At 36.6% G+C, this 16,570-nt stretch overlaps 8 protein-coding genes across 8 annotated transcripts; 3 read left to right on the forward strand and 5 right to left on the reverse strand.

Moving 5' to 3' along the window:
• The first annotated feature begins 317 nt into the window (after positions 1 to 317).
• Positions 318 to 4,154, forward strand: EV154DRAFT_494559 (kinase-like domain-containing protein). The gene is made up of 10 exons (XM_051599912.1): positions 318 to 414; positions 476 to 806; positions 869 to 1,144; positions 1,207 to 1,740; positions 1,796 to 1,975; positions 2,035 to 2,244; positions 2,309 to 2,802; positions 2,865 to 3,073; positions 3,129 to 3,696; positions 3,754 to 4,154. Exons 1-10 carry the CDS (start codon positions 409 to 411, stop codon positions 4,051 to 4,053), a joined length of 3,108 nt encoding a protein of 1,035 aa, XP_051462082.1. The 5' UTR covers positions 318 to 408; the 3' UTR covers positions 4,054 to 4,154.
• Position 4,155: 1 nt separating this feature from the next.
• On the reverse strand, positions 4,156 to 5,074 carry EV154DRAFT_457327 (orotidine-5'-phosphate decarboxylase). The gene is made up of 2 exons (XM_051597397.1): positions 4,863 to 5,074; positions 4,156 to 4,794 (listed from the first exon to the last, which is right to left on the reverse strand). The coding sequence occupies exons 1-2, from the start codon at positions 5,040 to 5,042 to the stop codon at positions 4,174 to 4,176; spliced, it is 801 nt and encodes a 266-aa protein (XP_051462083.1). The 5' UTR covers positions 5,043 to 5,074; the 3' UTR covers positions 4,156 to 4,173.
• On the reverse strand, positions 5,075 to 6,672 carry EV154DRAFT_494566 (EXS family-domain-containing protein). The gene is made up of 4 exons (XM_051599913.1): positions 6,204 to 6,672; positions 5,940 to 6,149; positions 5,675 to 5,884; positions 5,075 to 5,606 (listed from the first exon to the last, which is right to left on the reverse strand). The coding sequence occupies exons 1-4, from the start codon at positions 6,539 to 6,541 to the stop codon at positions 5,141 to 5,143; spliced, it is 1,224 nt and encodes a 407-aa protein (XP_051462084.1). The 5' UTR covers positions 6,542 to 6,672; the 3' UTR covers positions 5,075 to 5,140.
• A 12-nt stretch (positions 6,673 to 6,684) lies between these two features.
• Positions 6,685 to 7,648, forward strand: EV154DRAFT_477125 (uncharacterized protein; the record flags this gene model as incomplete). Its single annotated transcript, XM_051598083.1, has 3 exons — positions 6,685 to 6,776; positions 6,927 to 7,097; positions 7,528 to 7,648. The coding sequence occupies 3 exons, from the start codon at positions 6,685 to 6,687 to the stop codon at positions 7,646 to 7,648; spliced, it is 384 nt and encodes a 127-aa protein (XP_051462085.1).
• Positions 7,649 to 8,001: 353 nt separating this feature from the next.
• On the forward strand, positions 8,002 to 9,595 carry EV154DRAFT_412771 (G-protein alpha subunit; the record flags this gene model as incomplete). Its single annotated transcript, XM_051595532.1, has 9 exons — positions 8,002 to 8,113; positions 8,168 to 8,352; positions 8,418 to 8,581; positions 8,635 to 8,766; positions 8,898 to 9,027; positions 9,087 to 9,240; positions 9,299 to 9,383; positions 9,436 to 9,463; positions 9,524 to 9,595. 9 exons carry the CDS (start codon positions 8,002 to 8,004, stop codon positions 9,593 to 9,595), a joined length of 1,062 nt encoding a protein of 353 aa, XP_051462086.1.
• A 243-nt stretch (positions 9,596 to 9,838) lies between these two features.
• EV154DRAFT_494568 (uncharacterized protein) lies at positions 9,839 to 13,305 on the reverse strand. The gene is made up of 23 exons (XM_051599914.1): positions 13,089 to 13,305; positions 12,698 to 13,030; positions 12,627 to 12,643; positions 12,535 to 12,568; positions 12,426 to 12,483; positions 12,380 to 12,383; positions 12,284 to 12,296; positions 12,136 to 12,227; positions 12,041 to 12,070; positions 11,911 to 11,985; positions 11,785 to 11,859; positions 11,700 to 11,709; positions 11,507 to 11,644; positions 11,284 to 11,454; positions 11,118 to 11,217; positions 10,998 to 11,058; positions 10,857 to 10,949; positions 10,604 to 10,790; positions 10,471 to 10,541; positions 10,391 to 10,416; positions 10,310 to 10,335; positions 10,116 to 10,245; positions 9,839 to 10,062 (listed from the first exon to the last, which is right to left on the reverse strand). The coding sequence occupies exons 1-23, from the start codon at positions 13,273 to 13,275 to the stop codon at positions 9,975 to 9,977; spliced, it is 2,019 nt and encodes a 672-aa protein (XP_051462087.1). The 5' UTR covers positions 13,276 to 13,305; the 3' UTR covers positions 9,839 to 9,974.
• A 442-nt stretch (positions 13,306 to 13,747) lies between these two features.
• Positions 13,748 to 15,013, reverse strand: EV154DRAFT_598964 (uncharacterized protein). Its single transcript, XM_051607082.1, has 3 exons — positions 14,777 to 15,013; positions 14,480 to 14,723; positions 13,748 to 14,426 (listed from the first exon to the last, which is right to left on the reverse strand). The coding sequence occupies exons 1-3, from the start codon at positions 14,945 to 14,947 to the stop codon at positions 13,804 to 13,806; spliced, it is 1,038 nt and encodes a 345-aa protein (XP_051462088.1). The 5' UTR covers positions 14,948 to 15,013; the 3' UTR covers positions 13,748 to 13,803.
• Positions 15,014 to 15,601: 588 nt separating this feature from the next.
• Positions 15,602 to 16,561, reverse strand: EV154DRAFT_494571 (uncharacterized protein). Its single transcript, XM_051599915.1, has one exon. It carries the CDS (start codon positions 16,547 to 16,549, stop codon positions 15,656 to 15,658), a length of 894 nt encoding a protein of 297 aa, XP_051462089.1. The 5' UTR covers positions 16,550 to 16,561; the 3' UTR covers positions 15,602 to 15,655.
• Between the last annotated feature and the right edge of the window lie 9 nt (positions 16,562 to 16,570).

Consider the following 16,570-nt stretch of genomic DNA (forward strand, 5'->3'; position numbering starts at 1 on the left):
TAGCTCAACATTAAAATTCGTATGAGTAAGAAAAAGGTGTAATGCTCCATTAAGTCAAGTCCATAATAACCACCTGGGAAGCGTTTATCGAAACTGCTTAACACTATCCAGCTCCCTTTTTTTTTGTATACATGCAAACTTTATTTATTTTGGCCAAATACAATGAAACCTATATCGTATAATGCTTTGTGATAGTTCATAAAAAAGTGTACAACAAAAAACTGATTATTGAGAAGACAACAGTTTTTCAAACCCAGCGCAACTGTGACTTGACGGTTTTTACAATGCTAAAAAGAAAAACTCCTGCTCTTCTTTAAGTTAGAAGTTTCTTGTAGCAATTAATTTATTAGCAGACTTAGAACACAATTTTTTTTCCCGTATAGACCACAAAAAACACCAAGTATAAAAATGAGTGTAAGTCGGACCCATTCTTTTTAGCCCATATCTTTTTTAAAGACTAAAGCAAAACCGAAAGGATCAACACCATGTCAAAGTGAAGGAATTAAAAGCCAAAATCGCTCAGAATGAAAGAATGCGTGATAAGGCTTATCAATTGAAGCCTTTGCTTACAGACCGCAACGCACTCTCGCAATGTGACACTGAAATTCGGGAGTGTCAAAAATATATTGACTATTTTCATGACGAGCTTGTCAAGTTGGAATCGCGAAAAGATGCCGATACTTCAAACACCTTACTGAATACGAATAAAGATCAGACACAAAGTGCTAAACGACTTAGTGGCAATGAACCATCACCTCGTCCAAGCAGCACAGAAGGTCGTGATATCAAGAAATATTCAACTTTGGGTATTTTTCTATATTTATTATGCAAATTATGCAAAAGTTTAACCTTCTCCTTATCGTCCCAGATTTGCTGACAACTGAATCTTTATTCAACAAGTCAAAGGTTTCTTTAAAGTTGCATGAGTTGGAGTATAAACTTGATGTGGAAAGAAAAGTGTTAGCAGGCATTAAAACAATGGCTGACGTTGTAGATAAAGATCCTTCTTCGAGTGACAGAAAGAGAAAGATTGAACTTCAAGGTCAAATGAACGAAAGCATTGAAAAATTGAATCTACTCGCAAAGGCTCTGCGAAAATATAAAAGTCTTTATATTGGTGAAGATGATGATGAGGATGATTATGGTACTTCAAAAATACACCTGATTCCTGCCCCACACGTATATTTACACATGTAACTTGTCTAGAACTAGAAACCCCTCCCTCAGCACGCATCCCACCCGGTTTCAGAAGACCAGTGACGGGTTTATTACAACTAGAGCTCATACAAGCCCGTGGCATTGCTCATGCTCCGACACGAATGTTCAAAACACCTGATACCGTTGTATATGTCAAAATTGATGGTAATGTCGTGTACAAGTCGAAGTTGTCCCGCAACGATAAATGGGGAGACGTATGTGAAACCCATGTAAATAAGGCTACAGAGGTCGAAATTTCAATTTATGACCAGGAAGCAGAACGTACTCTTCCCATTGGTATCTTTTGGTTGAAAATCACTGATATTGCTGAAGGCCTACGTAAAAAGAAGATTCAACAAGAGAGTGGTCCTGGTTGGGTCCCCGCTGAAGTGTATCAAAAAAGGGAAAGTAGGCATGGGCCTAATCCTGTTCCAAACCAGCCTCAACCTCAACAGCCAAAGCATGTAGAATCCACTCAAGAAGGTATTCAAGCTTGGTTTGATGTTGAACCTTCTGGTGAAATGCTACTTCGTGTAAACTTTGGTAACTGACCATATTGTGAAACGATATCAGTCCTTTTACTAATACACTTTTTAAGTTCGCGAGGCCGCAAACCGTCGCCCCCTCGATAAGCTCGGTCGTGCTGGTGCGGTAAGACAAAGACGCGAAGAAGTTCACGAAATGAACGGTCATCAGTTTTTCGAAAAAAAGTTTTACAATATTATGCGGTGTGCTCTATGCAGCGAATTTATGGTCAATAACGGATATCAGTGTGAAGGTACATAACTGGGTTTCTTTTTTAAAAAATGAAGGGTCACTTAAACTTTGCTTCTATAGACTGCAATTATACTTGTCACAAAAAGTGCTTTACAAAAGTGGTTACCAAATGTATTTCCAAAGCAAACGCTGATCGGGATTCCGATGAAGATAAGCTTAATCATAGGATACCCCATCGATTTGAGCCTATTACCAATATTGGTGCAAATTGGTGTTGCCATTGTGGTTATATGCTTCCTCTTGGTGCAAAAGGAGCAAAGAAATGTTCTGGTAAACATCATTTTGTTTTGTTTATATATATATATCTACATGATTGAATAATGGCTATTTATAGAATGCGGAATCACTTGTCATACCAAATGTCAGCATTTTATTCCTGATTTTTGCGGTCTGTCCATGGAAATGGCTAACCAAATGCTATCTGAAATTAAGGCTGCTAACAAAAGAAAAACCTTGGATGGGCCTGTCACTCCATCTACTTCATCTAATGCGATCTCTAAACCAACCCGTTTATCAAAACACGAGGATAATCTATTGACAGAACAAATGAGCCATGTATCAATAAATCAGCCAAATCCCATATCTACTCCTCAACAACAGCAAAAGCAACAGAATATCGTATCTACCGGACGAACACAAGCATCAACACCTCCAACATTACCACCCCATGGGCAGCCTTATGTTCCTCATCAATATCCAATGGTTAGCAATGATTCCAGCCATCATAATCAACAGCAGGGCCATTATTATACACCCACAGCTGGTGATACTGTGAGTGCTCGACCAGGACATGTCGCGCCACCTTCTAAAAAAGATGCCATATCGAGAGTACATTATATTGATGTTAATTATTTATGATCTGTCAATATTAACTGACTTTTATTATTTAGCCACAGGCAAAGGCCCAAATGCCACAACAACAGGTCACAACTCGCCCAAATGATAGACGAGTAACGTTGAATGATTTTAATTTTTTGTTCGTGCTCGGTAAGGGTAACTTTGGTAAGGTCATGTTGGCTGAAGACAAATATGATAAGAAGTTGTATGCTGTTAAAGTGTTAAAAAAGAGGTTTATTATCGACAATGATGAAATTGAAAGGTAAGATTAAGTTCGTTTTATTTATAAAAACATAAAACTGATAGCTTGACGATAGCGTTCGTTCCGAAAAACGTATCTTCCAAGCAGCAAATCGTGAAAGACATCCTTTTCTTATTGGACTTCAATCGTGTTTCCAGACTGAATCTCGTGTCTATTTTGTTATGGAGTATGTTAGTGGTGGTGATTTGATGTACCATATTCAACGGGAACCATTCTCCGAAAGAAGAGCCAAATTTTATGCATGTGAAGTGCTATTAGCGCTTGAATATTTCCACAGCCAAGGTATTATCTACCGTGACTTAAAGTTGGATAACATTATGCTTGGCCTCGATGGACATATTAAGGTGGCAGATTACGGTCTTTGTAAGGAGAATATGTTTCAAGATGACACTACTGGTACATTCTGTGGCACACCAGAGTTTATGGCACCCGAAATTCTGTTGGAACAGAAATACGGTCGTGCTGTGGATTGGTGGGCATTTGGTGTACTTGTATATGAAATGTTGCTCGGCCAGTCACCTTTCCGTGGTGAAGATGAGGACGAAATTTTCGATGCAATTTTGGAAGACGAAATTCTCTATCCTGTAAATATGTCAAGAGACTCTGTTTCGATCTGTCAAAGAGTAAGATATTTATCACTTGTTCTTCATTACACGCTTTAATTATTTGTATTTTATTAGCTATTGACACGCGATCCTAAGAGAAGATTGGGTTCTGGTCCATCTGACGCTGCTGAAATTAAGAATCACCCCTTTTTCTATGGCGTGAACTGGGATGATATGCTTGCTAAGCGTGTTTCTCCCCCGTTCTGTCCGTCTGTGAGTGGGCCTTTAGACACATCCAACTTTGATGAAGAATTCACTCGTGAAATCCCTGCTTTAACCCCAATTAATAGCGCCCTAAACCGTGTTGAGCAACAGGAATTCCAGTCGTTCTCGTATGTTGCCGATTGGACTCAAACAGCCCCATCTCATTATTAGTCTGTATGTATCAATGATATTCCCTCCCCCATCTCCTCCTCCCTCTATATATATATGTATATATATATATAAAAGTAAATAGCGGCCGCATTAACAATTATTATGCAATGTTTGATTTATTTATGTGGACTTATGAATACGAACTCTCTCCAAATAAGCATCCCAACCGGCTTGACGATAGCGTTTAGCTTGAGCTTCAACTTGATCTGGCTGGCCATAAATACCACGGCCAACAATGATCACATCTCCACCACTTTCCACAATCACTTGATGAGGAGTTCTATACTGTTGTCCCAAGCCATCTCCCTTAACATCGAGACCAACACCGGGTGACATGACGACAAAGTCTTCGTCATCAAATTGGTTCATTTTTTGTTGGGCAATGAAACCAAAAACAAAGTCTTTGTTGCGACGGGCCATCTCAACAGACTCTGTGGTATAGCTGCCTTTAGTCAAAGCACCCTTTGATGACATTTCAGCCAACAAAAGCAAACCGCGTCCAAGAGGAAGACCAACTTCACCGAGACCCTTAATAATACCTTCACCAGGAACGGTATGAGCATTGGTAATGTGAGACCAAGAAGCGATTTTGTAGATACCACTGGCATACTGGTGTTTCACAGTGTTACCAATATCAGCAAATTTACGATCTTCAAAGATCAAAAAGTCGTGTTTCTTGGCCAAGTTTTCTAACTGTGCAACCAAATCAGCGTCAAAATCTTCCACGATGTCAATATGGGTCTATTTTACAAGTCGCGTTAATACATTTGTGCAAATGGTGGCTCGATTTTTATTATTATTTATTTTACCTTAAGAACACAGACAAATGGACCTACAGCATCAGCAATGGAAAGCAATTCCTTTTTGGTTGTAACGTCGACTGCGACAGAAAGGTTAGTTTGCTTACGCTCCATAAGTTCAAAAAGAGAACGAGCACAAGCGTTGGGGTGCTGCTTTGCACGCTCAGTGTAGGTCTTGTAAGTGTTCATTGGTAACTTTTGATTGTTTGTTTGTTCTTCAACAAAGAAGAGGATTTATTATGATTTAATTAGCGGGATGAGTAATAGTAAAAAAAAGTAGATGGAAGTCACGAATCCTCCTCTTCAATTGGGGATAATAGGCCTGAAGATTTACGATCCAGTAAGTTCATTCGCAGGTTTTCAAGTGGCTGTTGTGAAGGAAGAGTATTATATACTCTTTTGACCCATTCACTCTCCATACGAAATATCACCCAAACCCATCGTCTTATAACTTCTAGCAGTAGAAATATACTGGCGTCTAATTGTCTAATATAAATATGTGAACTAAGTTTCAAACTCCAGGTGATACGAAATAGGAAATCAAAGAATATGGCAGCAATGTACCAAATATGTTGCGAAAAATAAAGTTGACGTCTAAAATGAATGATTGGGGTGGAGTGTCTCTTCGGTGGTAATGCCATAATTTTATCTTGGTCACTCTGTGTTGAATTGAATGATATATTTACAAGATTCCAATCCATTGAGATATCCCACCAGAATGAATACATCGAGTTGATAAACACAAAAAAAATCCTATTTCACATATTAATACTTTTTGACTACGAACTACCCCCCTTTATGTGACCATACTGATTATTTACCAAAGTTCGAATATACCGTCTTCATTTAAATACCAATGCTTTGGTATTGCTCCTGTTTCCGCGACATATATTGCTGCTTTTCTTTGTATTGCTGAAACAACTATGACAGGAATGGATGATGTGTATTTTAATCCGTTGAACACATGGCGTCTTTCTCTCGTCTCGATAAATTCGGATATACATTGCTTTAGGCGGATGAGATATGGAACACTAATAATTGGTAATTAGTTATTTGCATATCGACATTATATATTCAGAAATCTACCATATTAACAAAGGAACCATGACATCTCGATAGTAAAGATTGTGTGTATTATCCATAAAATATGAAGAATTGTTCCCAGCAAATATAACACATGAGGCTATAAAAAAATCTCCAAATACGTTTGAAAAACTAGTCAACATGTCTGCAAGGATGATGTCCGAAAAGAATACTGGCGCCCAAATGTTCAATGATAAAACTCTCTTTGACATTCTAAGAATTGTTTAGTGATCATCCCTTGTTGAGGCTTAAAAGTTAGAATTTTACCTAATGAACCGAATTCTTTCTTTTCTGTATAAGGCTTGTCCAGGCCAGAATAATAAAATTATACCAGACAGATATGGTAATATAGCTATACTTGGTAACAGAAAGTACCAGTATAAGCACAGGTTTGCCAATACCAGCATTGACAATATCCCCGATAAAACGAATACAGGTTTATACAAAGGTGTGTGTTTATCGACTTGATGAAGCTGGAGTATTGAGACAGGGTCGATGCCACATTTCGAAAGGATTAATAGATTAAGTGCCCAACCCCATATACCTATAGAAAATAGAACGATCGGTCTATATGTAATAGGCAGAATGGCACCTTCTACATCCATGTGAACTAATTCGTAATCTCAGGAAGGAAAAGAAGGAAGGAAAAGGGACTTTAAAAAAGCAAATACGACTTTTGTTACACATTAACTTTAGACTACAAGCACACAAGTAGCTCTATTTAATGTGTAGTACGCCCTGATACAAAATGCAACATGTATTGCCAATCTTTGTAGCACTAGTCAAATGTGCCACAGGGTACTGTCCACAAATGGACTTCTCGCCATACCCATTCACACTGTAATATGGGACACTTTAAAGTAGTAATGCGGTTCGAGATCCTAAATAAAAAATACTGGTATATTAATGCATTATTGTAAAAATCAAATCAGATAAAACAACTACTTCGAATTCTATGTACGCAATAAAAAAAATATACATTGACTGCAGTGGTTACAACGTTAGATTTATTGTTAAATATAATACGTCTGCAGCTATTGCTCCCCCAAAAAAATCAGTACAGGAGGCTAGTAATTTTAGACTCCTCCATAATTGCTACTTTATGGTAGTTATGCGAAGTATATCAATGCAAGTAGTATTGGAAATGTACTACGTATTATGGTAAAAGATTACTGATACGGATGAAGTGAATGTGCATATACCATAACTAGCATAAACTTTATTTTTAAAATCCCCCAATGTACCGTCAAATTTCATTCAGTTAACCTGAAAGGATTTATAATTGAGTGTCCAATGTTACTTCGCTTTTTTCGCGGTCAGTTTGGACGTAAAATTATGCCGACAGCAATTCAACTGGAGATATTGCTTTTGGAAATGAAAAGAAAAACTTCAATTGATTTTCTTTTTGTTGAATACAGGTGAATTAAAATAACTATCAGGAGAATAGTTTTACGTCTTATTATCATCGAGATAACATAAGAAACACATTTTAAACTTTTGACCCGGAAAGGGAAAAAAGTGAGTCTGATCCTTGCGGCTGATTCTCGAAGATACCAATATTATTTTTGCCAAAAAATACACTATATAACAGCCATGGACATATTAGTAATAAATTTTTTATTTTCAATTTTGACTGTTGGGCTATTATTGGTACATATGTTTATTTTTGGTTGAGGCGCTACAAGTATGATTCCATCCGTAGTTTGTGGTAAGTTACAGCAATAAAAATTAATGGGAGTGATTTATTTGAATTCGTAACATAAAGTTGTGTTTTCTCCTTTCCCCGTCCCTTTCACCTTTCTTTCGCTTATTGCAGTATGACTTACACAGCAGCATTACTCCAGTCTATCTTTCATCTTCAAAGGTACTTATGAAAGACACCTTTTACTTCGTTTTTTTTCCCGTTGTATATGCCGGTTACTTGCATTTAGCTCCTATATTCATCATTTAAGCTCGATTTTTATTTTATCTCTTTTTTTTTCTTTTCCGAATATTTTACCTTCCTGTCTTTTATTATACAATAGCTTATACGATATACACTCTTTTTTTTTAAAAAACATATAGAATGGGAATTTGTCAGTCTGGGGAAGATACCCGACAGGCTGAAAGAAACTGTCAAATTGACAAACAATTGGAAAAAGATAAAGTTAAACAGGAATACAAAATTTTACTTTTAGGTATAAAAGATTTATACTTCCTGTCCAAGATTGCTATTAAATCATTTCAAATAGGCAGCGGGGAGTCTGGAAAATCAACAATATTGAAACAAATGAAGATTATAAACCAGAATGGTTACTCAAAAGACGAATTGAGATCCTGGAAAGTCATTGTATATAGAAATTTAATAGAATCAGCACAAACTTTAATTCAGGCGATGACAGATTTGGGTTTAACATTTGATGACTCGTCTAATAATGTAACAATATTAATATAAACTGCATATGATGACGAATAACACTATTCCTAAACACAATCATATAGGAGCATGCAAATGTCGTTACAAGCTATCAATTTCCAGGGGGTAATAGTATTCAACTTGATACTTCGGTAATTGATGCTATTGAGAACGTATGGTCTGATCCAAAAACGAAATCGTGTATACAGGAAAGAGTTAGTGAGTTTTATTTAATGGATTCAGCGCCTTAGTGAGTGTTTAGAAAACTAAAAATTACAAAACACCTGTAATAATCTTAAATAGCTTTTTTGATGAGGTTAGGCGTGTTGGAAAACCCGACTATGTTCCTACTGAGCAAGATGTGTTACGTGCAAGGCTTAAAACTACCGGGATTACAGAAATAAAGTTTCAGCACAAAAAACAGACATATATACAGTAAGTTAGGAGTGGCTTTATCTTAAAGGAGAATACAAGATGCAGAGCTGTGCATTATGCGTGTATATATGTTATGCAGGACCCTTTTTCTTAACATAAATATTAATATTTGTACATGTTATATATAACAGTATGTTTGACGTGGGGGGACAAAGATCTGAAAGGAGAAAATGGATTCACTGTTTTGACGCCGTGAGCTCGATTATTTTTTGTGTGGCTTTAAGCGAGTACGATCAAGTGTTATTAGAGGAGACCAAACAGGTAACTACGATAAACAAATTGCGACTACTTCTTTACAAACATTTCTTTTCCTTTGGTAGAACCGCATGTTGGAAAGTATTGCGTTATTTGAATCCGTTGTTAATAGTAGATGGTTTGTACGCACCTCAATAATGCTGTTCCTTAACAAGGTCGATCTGTTCAAAACAAAAGTTGCACGAGTTCCTTTAGAGAAATACTTTCCTGATTACGGAGGTATTTGTAAACGGCAAACAAAATAAACAGCAATTGATTCTTAACCTTCTAAAAATAGGAGGAAACGATATTAACAAGGCTGTAAAATATATATTGTGGAGATTTCTTCAAGCTAATAGACCCAAACTAAATGTTTATCCTCAGTAAAGTTAAGTGAAAAAGTACGTTTATCGAGATACTAATACAATATCTTAGTTTAACTCAGGCGACAAATACAAACAATGTATGTCAAATAATAATACTCGATTAACCATAGGAACTAATTATATTAATTTTATGATAGATTCGTTTTGTATTCGTTACTGTTGAAGAAACGTTACTACAAAACGCACTAAAGGCATCCGGTATGATGTGAGGAAAATTCCTTTTTTGCGAAAAAAAAATGTAGCTTGGCTCCCAGATGTTTTCGACTTATATTACCACAAAAAATAGTGTGATTACATGAATATATTTCCCCCTGAAATAAAGTAAACGGGAAGAACGAGTTTCTATTATCGCCCTGTATTTTTAACAATTCGTTAAGTCAACTCCTTATTTGAAAAATCTAATCAGTACACGAATCAGAAGTGTGGTGATATGATGTGTGAAGGCTGATAAGTAACAATCTATAGTCCGTTGTACGGTTTACAATTTTATTAATGACGAGTTGTGATAGACAACATTATGTATATAAGACATTTTTTTCTTTACAAAATAATTTTATATTTTCTACTCTGCGGGGTTACTCGTATTATTTAGTTTGTAACACCAATGTCCTCTCTCATAAAAGCTTCTGATGAAGGCTCTCTTCCGAGGAAAGACTTCAAAAGATCCATACCATCCCTTATAAGAGCAGCTTAGTACACATACAATAGCATATAATTTAACTACTATACCTGCTACTACCCTTTTCGAGAACATTTTTACGATAGGAGAAACCAGCCTCAGCAGAGAGGGTATCCTTTTCAAATCTACTAAAGAACATATCACTGGAAAAGACCTTGGACCACATGTAACCATAATATCCTATAACATGTATAAAAATTGCATTAGTATACTCTTTAGACAGATCACAGTCAGTTGCATTTACCAGCATCATAGCCACCCATCAGATGTCTATATTTATCAGAACATATTAGAAAATATTGCATTGTCGTAGTTTAACACTTACCCAAAAGCAGCTTGACCGAAAGAACCCTTTGGCAAAATTTAGTATTATTGCTTAAAAGAAATGGGCTAGACCTGACTTACCTTGGGGGCAGCGACCAATGAAATCTTTTCACGGAGCGTATTGTAAACCTCGGTGGTGTCAAGATTTTCATCTGAATTGTGAAATGACTTGTCAATACATTTAAACTTATTTGAAATGTGTATATATGTATACCTTCAGAAGTATGAATAGTCATATCATACATGCCAAAGAATAATTGACGCAAGTTTTGGATAGCAGCATCAACATTCTTGGCCTTAACAATGCGTTCAATGATTTCATCAGAAATAGGTTCGCCAGTCTCAAAATGAGAGGTAAGGTATTTGAGTGACTTGGGATCATAACACCAATTCTCTAACATCTGAATAGATGGGAAGGTTAATTGTAAACAAATATAATATACTTCTTTCTCTTTTTCTTTTTTTACCTGAGAAGGTGCTTCAACAAAATCTCCTTCAACTGAAGTTCCGTGGAATCTGGCATATTTAGTGCGACTACATAAATGATGCATAACATGACCCTATTAAACATATAAGAACACGTCTGTAAAGTCAAATTACATACGTACCAATTCATGAAACAAGGTAACAACATCATCATGCTTCAAAAGAGATGGCTTGCTGGCAGTACTTTATCATCTGTCATATCAGAATATAGAACATTATTTGGATTTTAATATCACACTTACGGCTTTGTAAAGTTAGCAACCATAGCAGCAATTGGGGCTACACGCTCACCATTTTCAGCGATGTAGGAGGGCTGGAGAGGAAAGCAAGCAGCATGGGAATCTGTAATAATGTAGATATCTAATTAGTTATCTTGTTAAAAAACTAGAGTCGTTTTGTTACTGTTACATTTGTTATCACGAGGAAACAAATCAAGGTACATGTAACCGGAGAAGCTTTTGTCCTCAACTGCATCCCAGCACTCAAAAAGTTGAACATCAGGGTGCCAGACGGTAGCATTCTCAGCAGAAACCTTTACAAATTTGAGACCCAAAACCTTTTCATAAATATCCAACATTTCTATATGATGGGTCAGTAAGAGAAAGTAATTTAAAATTGAACAGACAAATACTTTGAATGGTAGTCTCCAAACTGAAAAATTTCTTGATCTCTTCTTGATCTACAGAATATTCATTCTCAAGGAGAATACGCTCATAGTAGCTAGAATCCCAAGCATTGAAGGAGCCATCGAATTCTTCGCCACGTTCAGCTATTTATATAGAGGGTAAGTGTTGGCTCCGTATTGGGTTTCATATTCCTCATACCTTTTTCAGTCTATATAATAAAAAAATAAAAAATAAATCAATAAAAGTTTATGCCACTGTGAAACTGTACCACAATTGATCTTACTTTCTTAATTTCTTTAAGTCTTTCAATTTCCTTTCGTCCAGGAGCGTAAAGCTTATCAGCTAAATCGTTCAAGAACTAGAATACTGCTTGTTAGCAATTGGTATTATTCTAGTTTTCTAGACCTACAGTCTCAACGGCTTCAACGGTCTTGGCCATTTTAACTTCAAGCACATAAGCGGCGTGGGACTTGTAACCTAAAACCTGTGCAATGGGTAAATACAAGCATATTCAAATAGAATGTTTTTTTAGACCATACCTTGGCAGCTTGGCGACGGAGCTTAACGGCCTGTGTTGAATGATGGAGAAAATAATCAGTTTACTATCTCCATACACATCGTAATCATTACTCACCTCTTCAAGCAAAGCAATGTTCTCTTGGTTACGGGATTCATAAGCTGTATTATGAACCTTACGAGTATTTTCATTCTTACACAACTTGAGTACTACATTTATATATATTAAAAGGTATTCTTTCTATAATAGGTAAATAATGACTTACCTGGACGAACATCTAAACGGCGAACAAAAATGATAGAAAGTGATTAGGATATTTGTGTGTTACCAGTATAAACCTTCCATTACCAGGATACCTGAAAGGAATTGATATGTTAGAGGCCGTTTTCGCTGTTTATGAGATTACTTACTTCATAGTCAAAATGTACTTGGTAACACCGTCTTCCTCTTCCTTTTTCAATCCGTCTAAATTTTAATCGTGAGAATTTATTCGTCACAATTTTTTATAATAAATACCCAAAAAGTCATCATCAAGGCCTTCTAATTCTTCCTACAATAAACAGTGAGTAGTGGGATATTATTATTTTTAGCTGTTTTATATCACTTACCTTTGTAAACTTAACAGCTAAGATAATTTTGTATTAGTTTAAGTAGCTTTAAGAACCAAAGAAACACTTACTGCTGCTTTCACGAGACCAGTTTTTATTGAACTCGATACAAACTTCACTTAAGCGCTTACGAAGTTCCTTAAATTCATCACGCTTTTCTTCTGAGAGATGAAGACCGTTACGAATAAAACTACGTTCAAGTTTACGAAGAAGACGAGCATCCTCAGCATCTAATGTATCCAAATCTGTCTTGGAGATATAGCTTTGAATCACGGTGAAAAGGTCATGACGCATGCTTTGCTCGATACTAAATTGATCATATTTAGTCTCGGCAGCAACTGATGCCTCACGAATATCGGCGTCGGGGGAGATTTGGCTCAAAGAGCTAACCAATTGGGCCTTGCCTATTTAATTATGCATTTGATTAAATTTTGGCTTAAAAGTAATTATTGATAAACTTACCAGCTAATTCATTTTCCATACGGGCCAAACGAACAACAATATTCTCATAAGTCTGTTCTTCAGGCTTCAAAGCAGAAATTTCATCATTGACAGCAAGTTCCTCTGCAATAATATCGTTGGTGATACTTTCGACTTGTGCAGCATTAATGCTAAAGTCAAGAGAAGGGGCTGGAGCAGTTTGGGTCATATTTTTAAAATAAAGAGTTGAAAAAGAAAAAGACGCGTGGGGTGAGTTTTTTAAAGTAAGCCAACCTTTCTGAAGTAGTCACGGTTTCCTCTAAAAGTAGTCATCAACTGAGCGACAAATAAACTTTAGATTGTTACAAATTTATCCATTGCTGTGATGTACTACAATGATATAGAAACTAGCAATATCTTGCTCTATCATGAATTGATGTTTCAAGTTACCTTTGAGAATGACCGGATTCGCGTAAATAAATCATTAGCGATTCACAAGTCTTAACAACCTGCTCGATCACACATGACTTGTTAAAGTATGTGTTACGCTCCTCCTGTTTCCCTGCTGAAGTATATATAATCCAAACAGATGTGTCTTGTCTACTTGTCAATCACGAAGTGATACCCTGTTTATACCAGCACAAAGCTTAAAGCCAACCGATTACCTCATTTTCATGATTGGATTTTGAAAACAAATGGTTGAGACCACCCTTCTTACACAAAGAAAAAAAAAGGCTTATTTATTATTATTATTATTCTAAGCTACAGTAGTAGTAGTGGCTTCGTCAACAGGAGCATCCTGTATAGACATTTCACCGGTCTTTCCGGCCAAAAATCTTTCATTCTCCAAACGTTCAAGTTCCTTTTCGGTTTCTTCGCGATCAAAGGCACTGAAATCAATAGCATCTTCCTCATCATTGTAATCTTGTGCAAGAGAAGGATTGAAATCAAACAAATCTCTACCAGACATACCTTGTGATCTACCAGCCTTAATACGGTTTTCTTTAGACTTACGGGCAGCAGATTCTTCGGCAGTCTTTTTGTCAACACGAGTTTGTTTCCAAAGTTTGAAGGACTCAAGGGTGACGGGTGTTTGATTGGGACCAAGCTTATGACGTTCGCTTTCCAAAAACTCTTCAAGAGAAATTTCTTCCTTTTCGTCAGCTTTTGAGTTCTTTGACTTGAGGATGAAACCAGGAGGAAGGGCATGTTTGTATTTACAAGCAGTACCGCCGTTGGGACACTCCCAGAACCAACCATACTTGCTGGATTCAATAGCTTCCAAAAAGAACTTACAAACGATATCAGTGGGAGGTTGCTTTCCAGATTTACTCTCAACAACTTCTTCAAGCTTCTTTTGATCCCAGGTATCCATGGTATCTGTTACGTGTTAGTGTTTGACAACAATCATAATAGTATGGATATCGGCTTACCATCTTCTCTGTGGTCAGTATATAAATCCTTCTTTTCCACTTTACGGCCAACGTTCAAATCATGCGCAAATTTACACTTAGCACCTCTTTCACAGTTTCCAGCCTTGAAATGAACACAAAGAACAGTCTTGGGGTCGACACCAAAAGCAACTTTTTGAGGTGTTTGAACAGGTTTGAAGAGTTCTGCCAATTCTTCTCTCTTCTTTTGCTCGAAAGCTTTCTTTTCAGCAGCAGCATCTTTAGGCTACGTGTATATATGTTAATACAATTGTCTTCCATTTAAAATTACAGACTTACAGGAAGACCAAGTCTTTGCTCGGCATTGTGTTTAGCCTGGGTATTGACTTGTTGGATAAAACGTTGAACCTTGGCAGACTTGTTTTTGTTTTTCATACCAAAGGTCTTGTCCTCTGTGGACTTTTCCTTCTTTAACTTGTCTTTCTTGGTTTGTTGTTTCTTGGGAGGCATTTGGTCAAGTAATTTGTTTAAGAAAAAAAAAAAGGCTAAAATTCTTCTAGCTTGCCACTAAAAAAACATTTACACTGAACAAGTCACAGGCAGCCTTTCAATTTTCAAAATCCCTCAAGTAAAACAACAGTCCCGTCGAATATAAAATTCAAGCTAGATAGAGATAAAGTATACACCTTTTGCGAACAACCAGCAGAAACAAATGGCACACTTGCAAATTTTTGTATAACACACACAAAACTGGCACTGTCATTATCAAAGATACGAAATGTACATGATTTCTACAGCAGGCTAAATTTGTGTGTGCCATTTGTTTCTGCCATTCATTTTTGCAAAAGGTGTAGTTTAGATGAGTTGAGCCTCGGGTTTTTATTGATTGATCCTGGGTGAATACCTTGTCAAAATACTGATATTGAAACAAGTATGGATTTAATGAATAACTGAAAAAAATGCATAATTATTGAGCTTGATTTATCTTTTTTTCGAAACAGACCTTGTTTTGAAGGATGGGTACGTGCGTTCTCTATCCTGCCTGAAAGTAAAACTAGGTCCACACTTTATGGCACTTCAGGATATGAGATAAAGCTCACAAGATTGCCGCATATATCTCGACTACAAATTTTTTTTATTATGACATCTCTTTTCACACAAAAATAATGATATGCACTTTTACACAAAGGTTTTTTATTTATTTTCAAAATCTGTGGACTAGACTCGGGTTGGTTTCTTTTTCTTTTGTTGCTCTTTACGCTCTGCAGCAGCTCTTGCAATAATATTTTCGATTTCCGATCTTCTTTCTGCTACTTTAATACGGCTTTGTTCCATATTAAAATAATGTCTTAACAGTAAAGTGCTTATGACGGTCAAGCTACCCAAAAGGATCATGACGATGAGCATGTAAATATTTGAATAATACACAACATCGTCAACATCGTCCAAAGAATTGATCAACACAACGCGAACTAAAAACTCACTCACCAAACCAAGACCCCAAACACCAGTTAAGGCACGAAGGAAATATCTGAAAGTTGAATAGTAATCCCAAAACCAATCCCAATGTTCACGAACAGTATTTGAATTCATGAGTACGTTACTTGATATAGCAATTTGTCTTGCAACATAAAACATAAAGGGTCGAAGCACATGGTAGCGCCAACGAAGTGGGAGTAAAGTTATTATCAACATAGTACCCATAGCTAAAGTCATCGCTGATTCTCTCAACAAATAAAGTTTTGGGTCCGATTGCACAAACGCAAGTATTGCTGAAACAACAAACCCCATTAACATCAATACACCCATCATATCAACTTTGCGTTCTTTAAATCCTTTGTATACAACGATTACTGCTGTCGGTAACCCGGCGAGTAGTAAGGCTAGCAGTGGTGATACAAACCCTCTTAATACATAATACAAAATAATTGGCAGAACAAGTTCAAACAGCATATGAATAGCCATCCCGACAAAAGCGTGCAATAAAGACCGTCTATTTGGAATCGATGACTTGAAAAATGTGGGAACCCTGTGGACACCGCGTGATTTTGGTGCTTCATTTAGCAAAGGTGTGGACGATGTTGCGCTCCCTAAACTAGACGTTCGGCTCATATAAAGAAAACGATAAAAAGA

Source organism: Mucor mucedo (assembly GCF_025094135.1).
Source record: "Mucor mucedo strain NRRL 3635 chromosome Unknown EV154scaffold_9, whole genome shotgun sequence".
Classification (NCBI taxonomy): Eukaryota; Fungi; Mucoromycota; class Mucoromycetes; order Mucorales; family Mucoraceae; genus Mucor; species Mucor mucedo.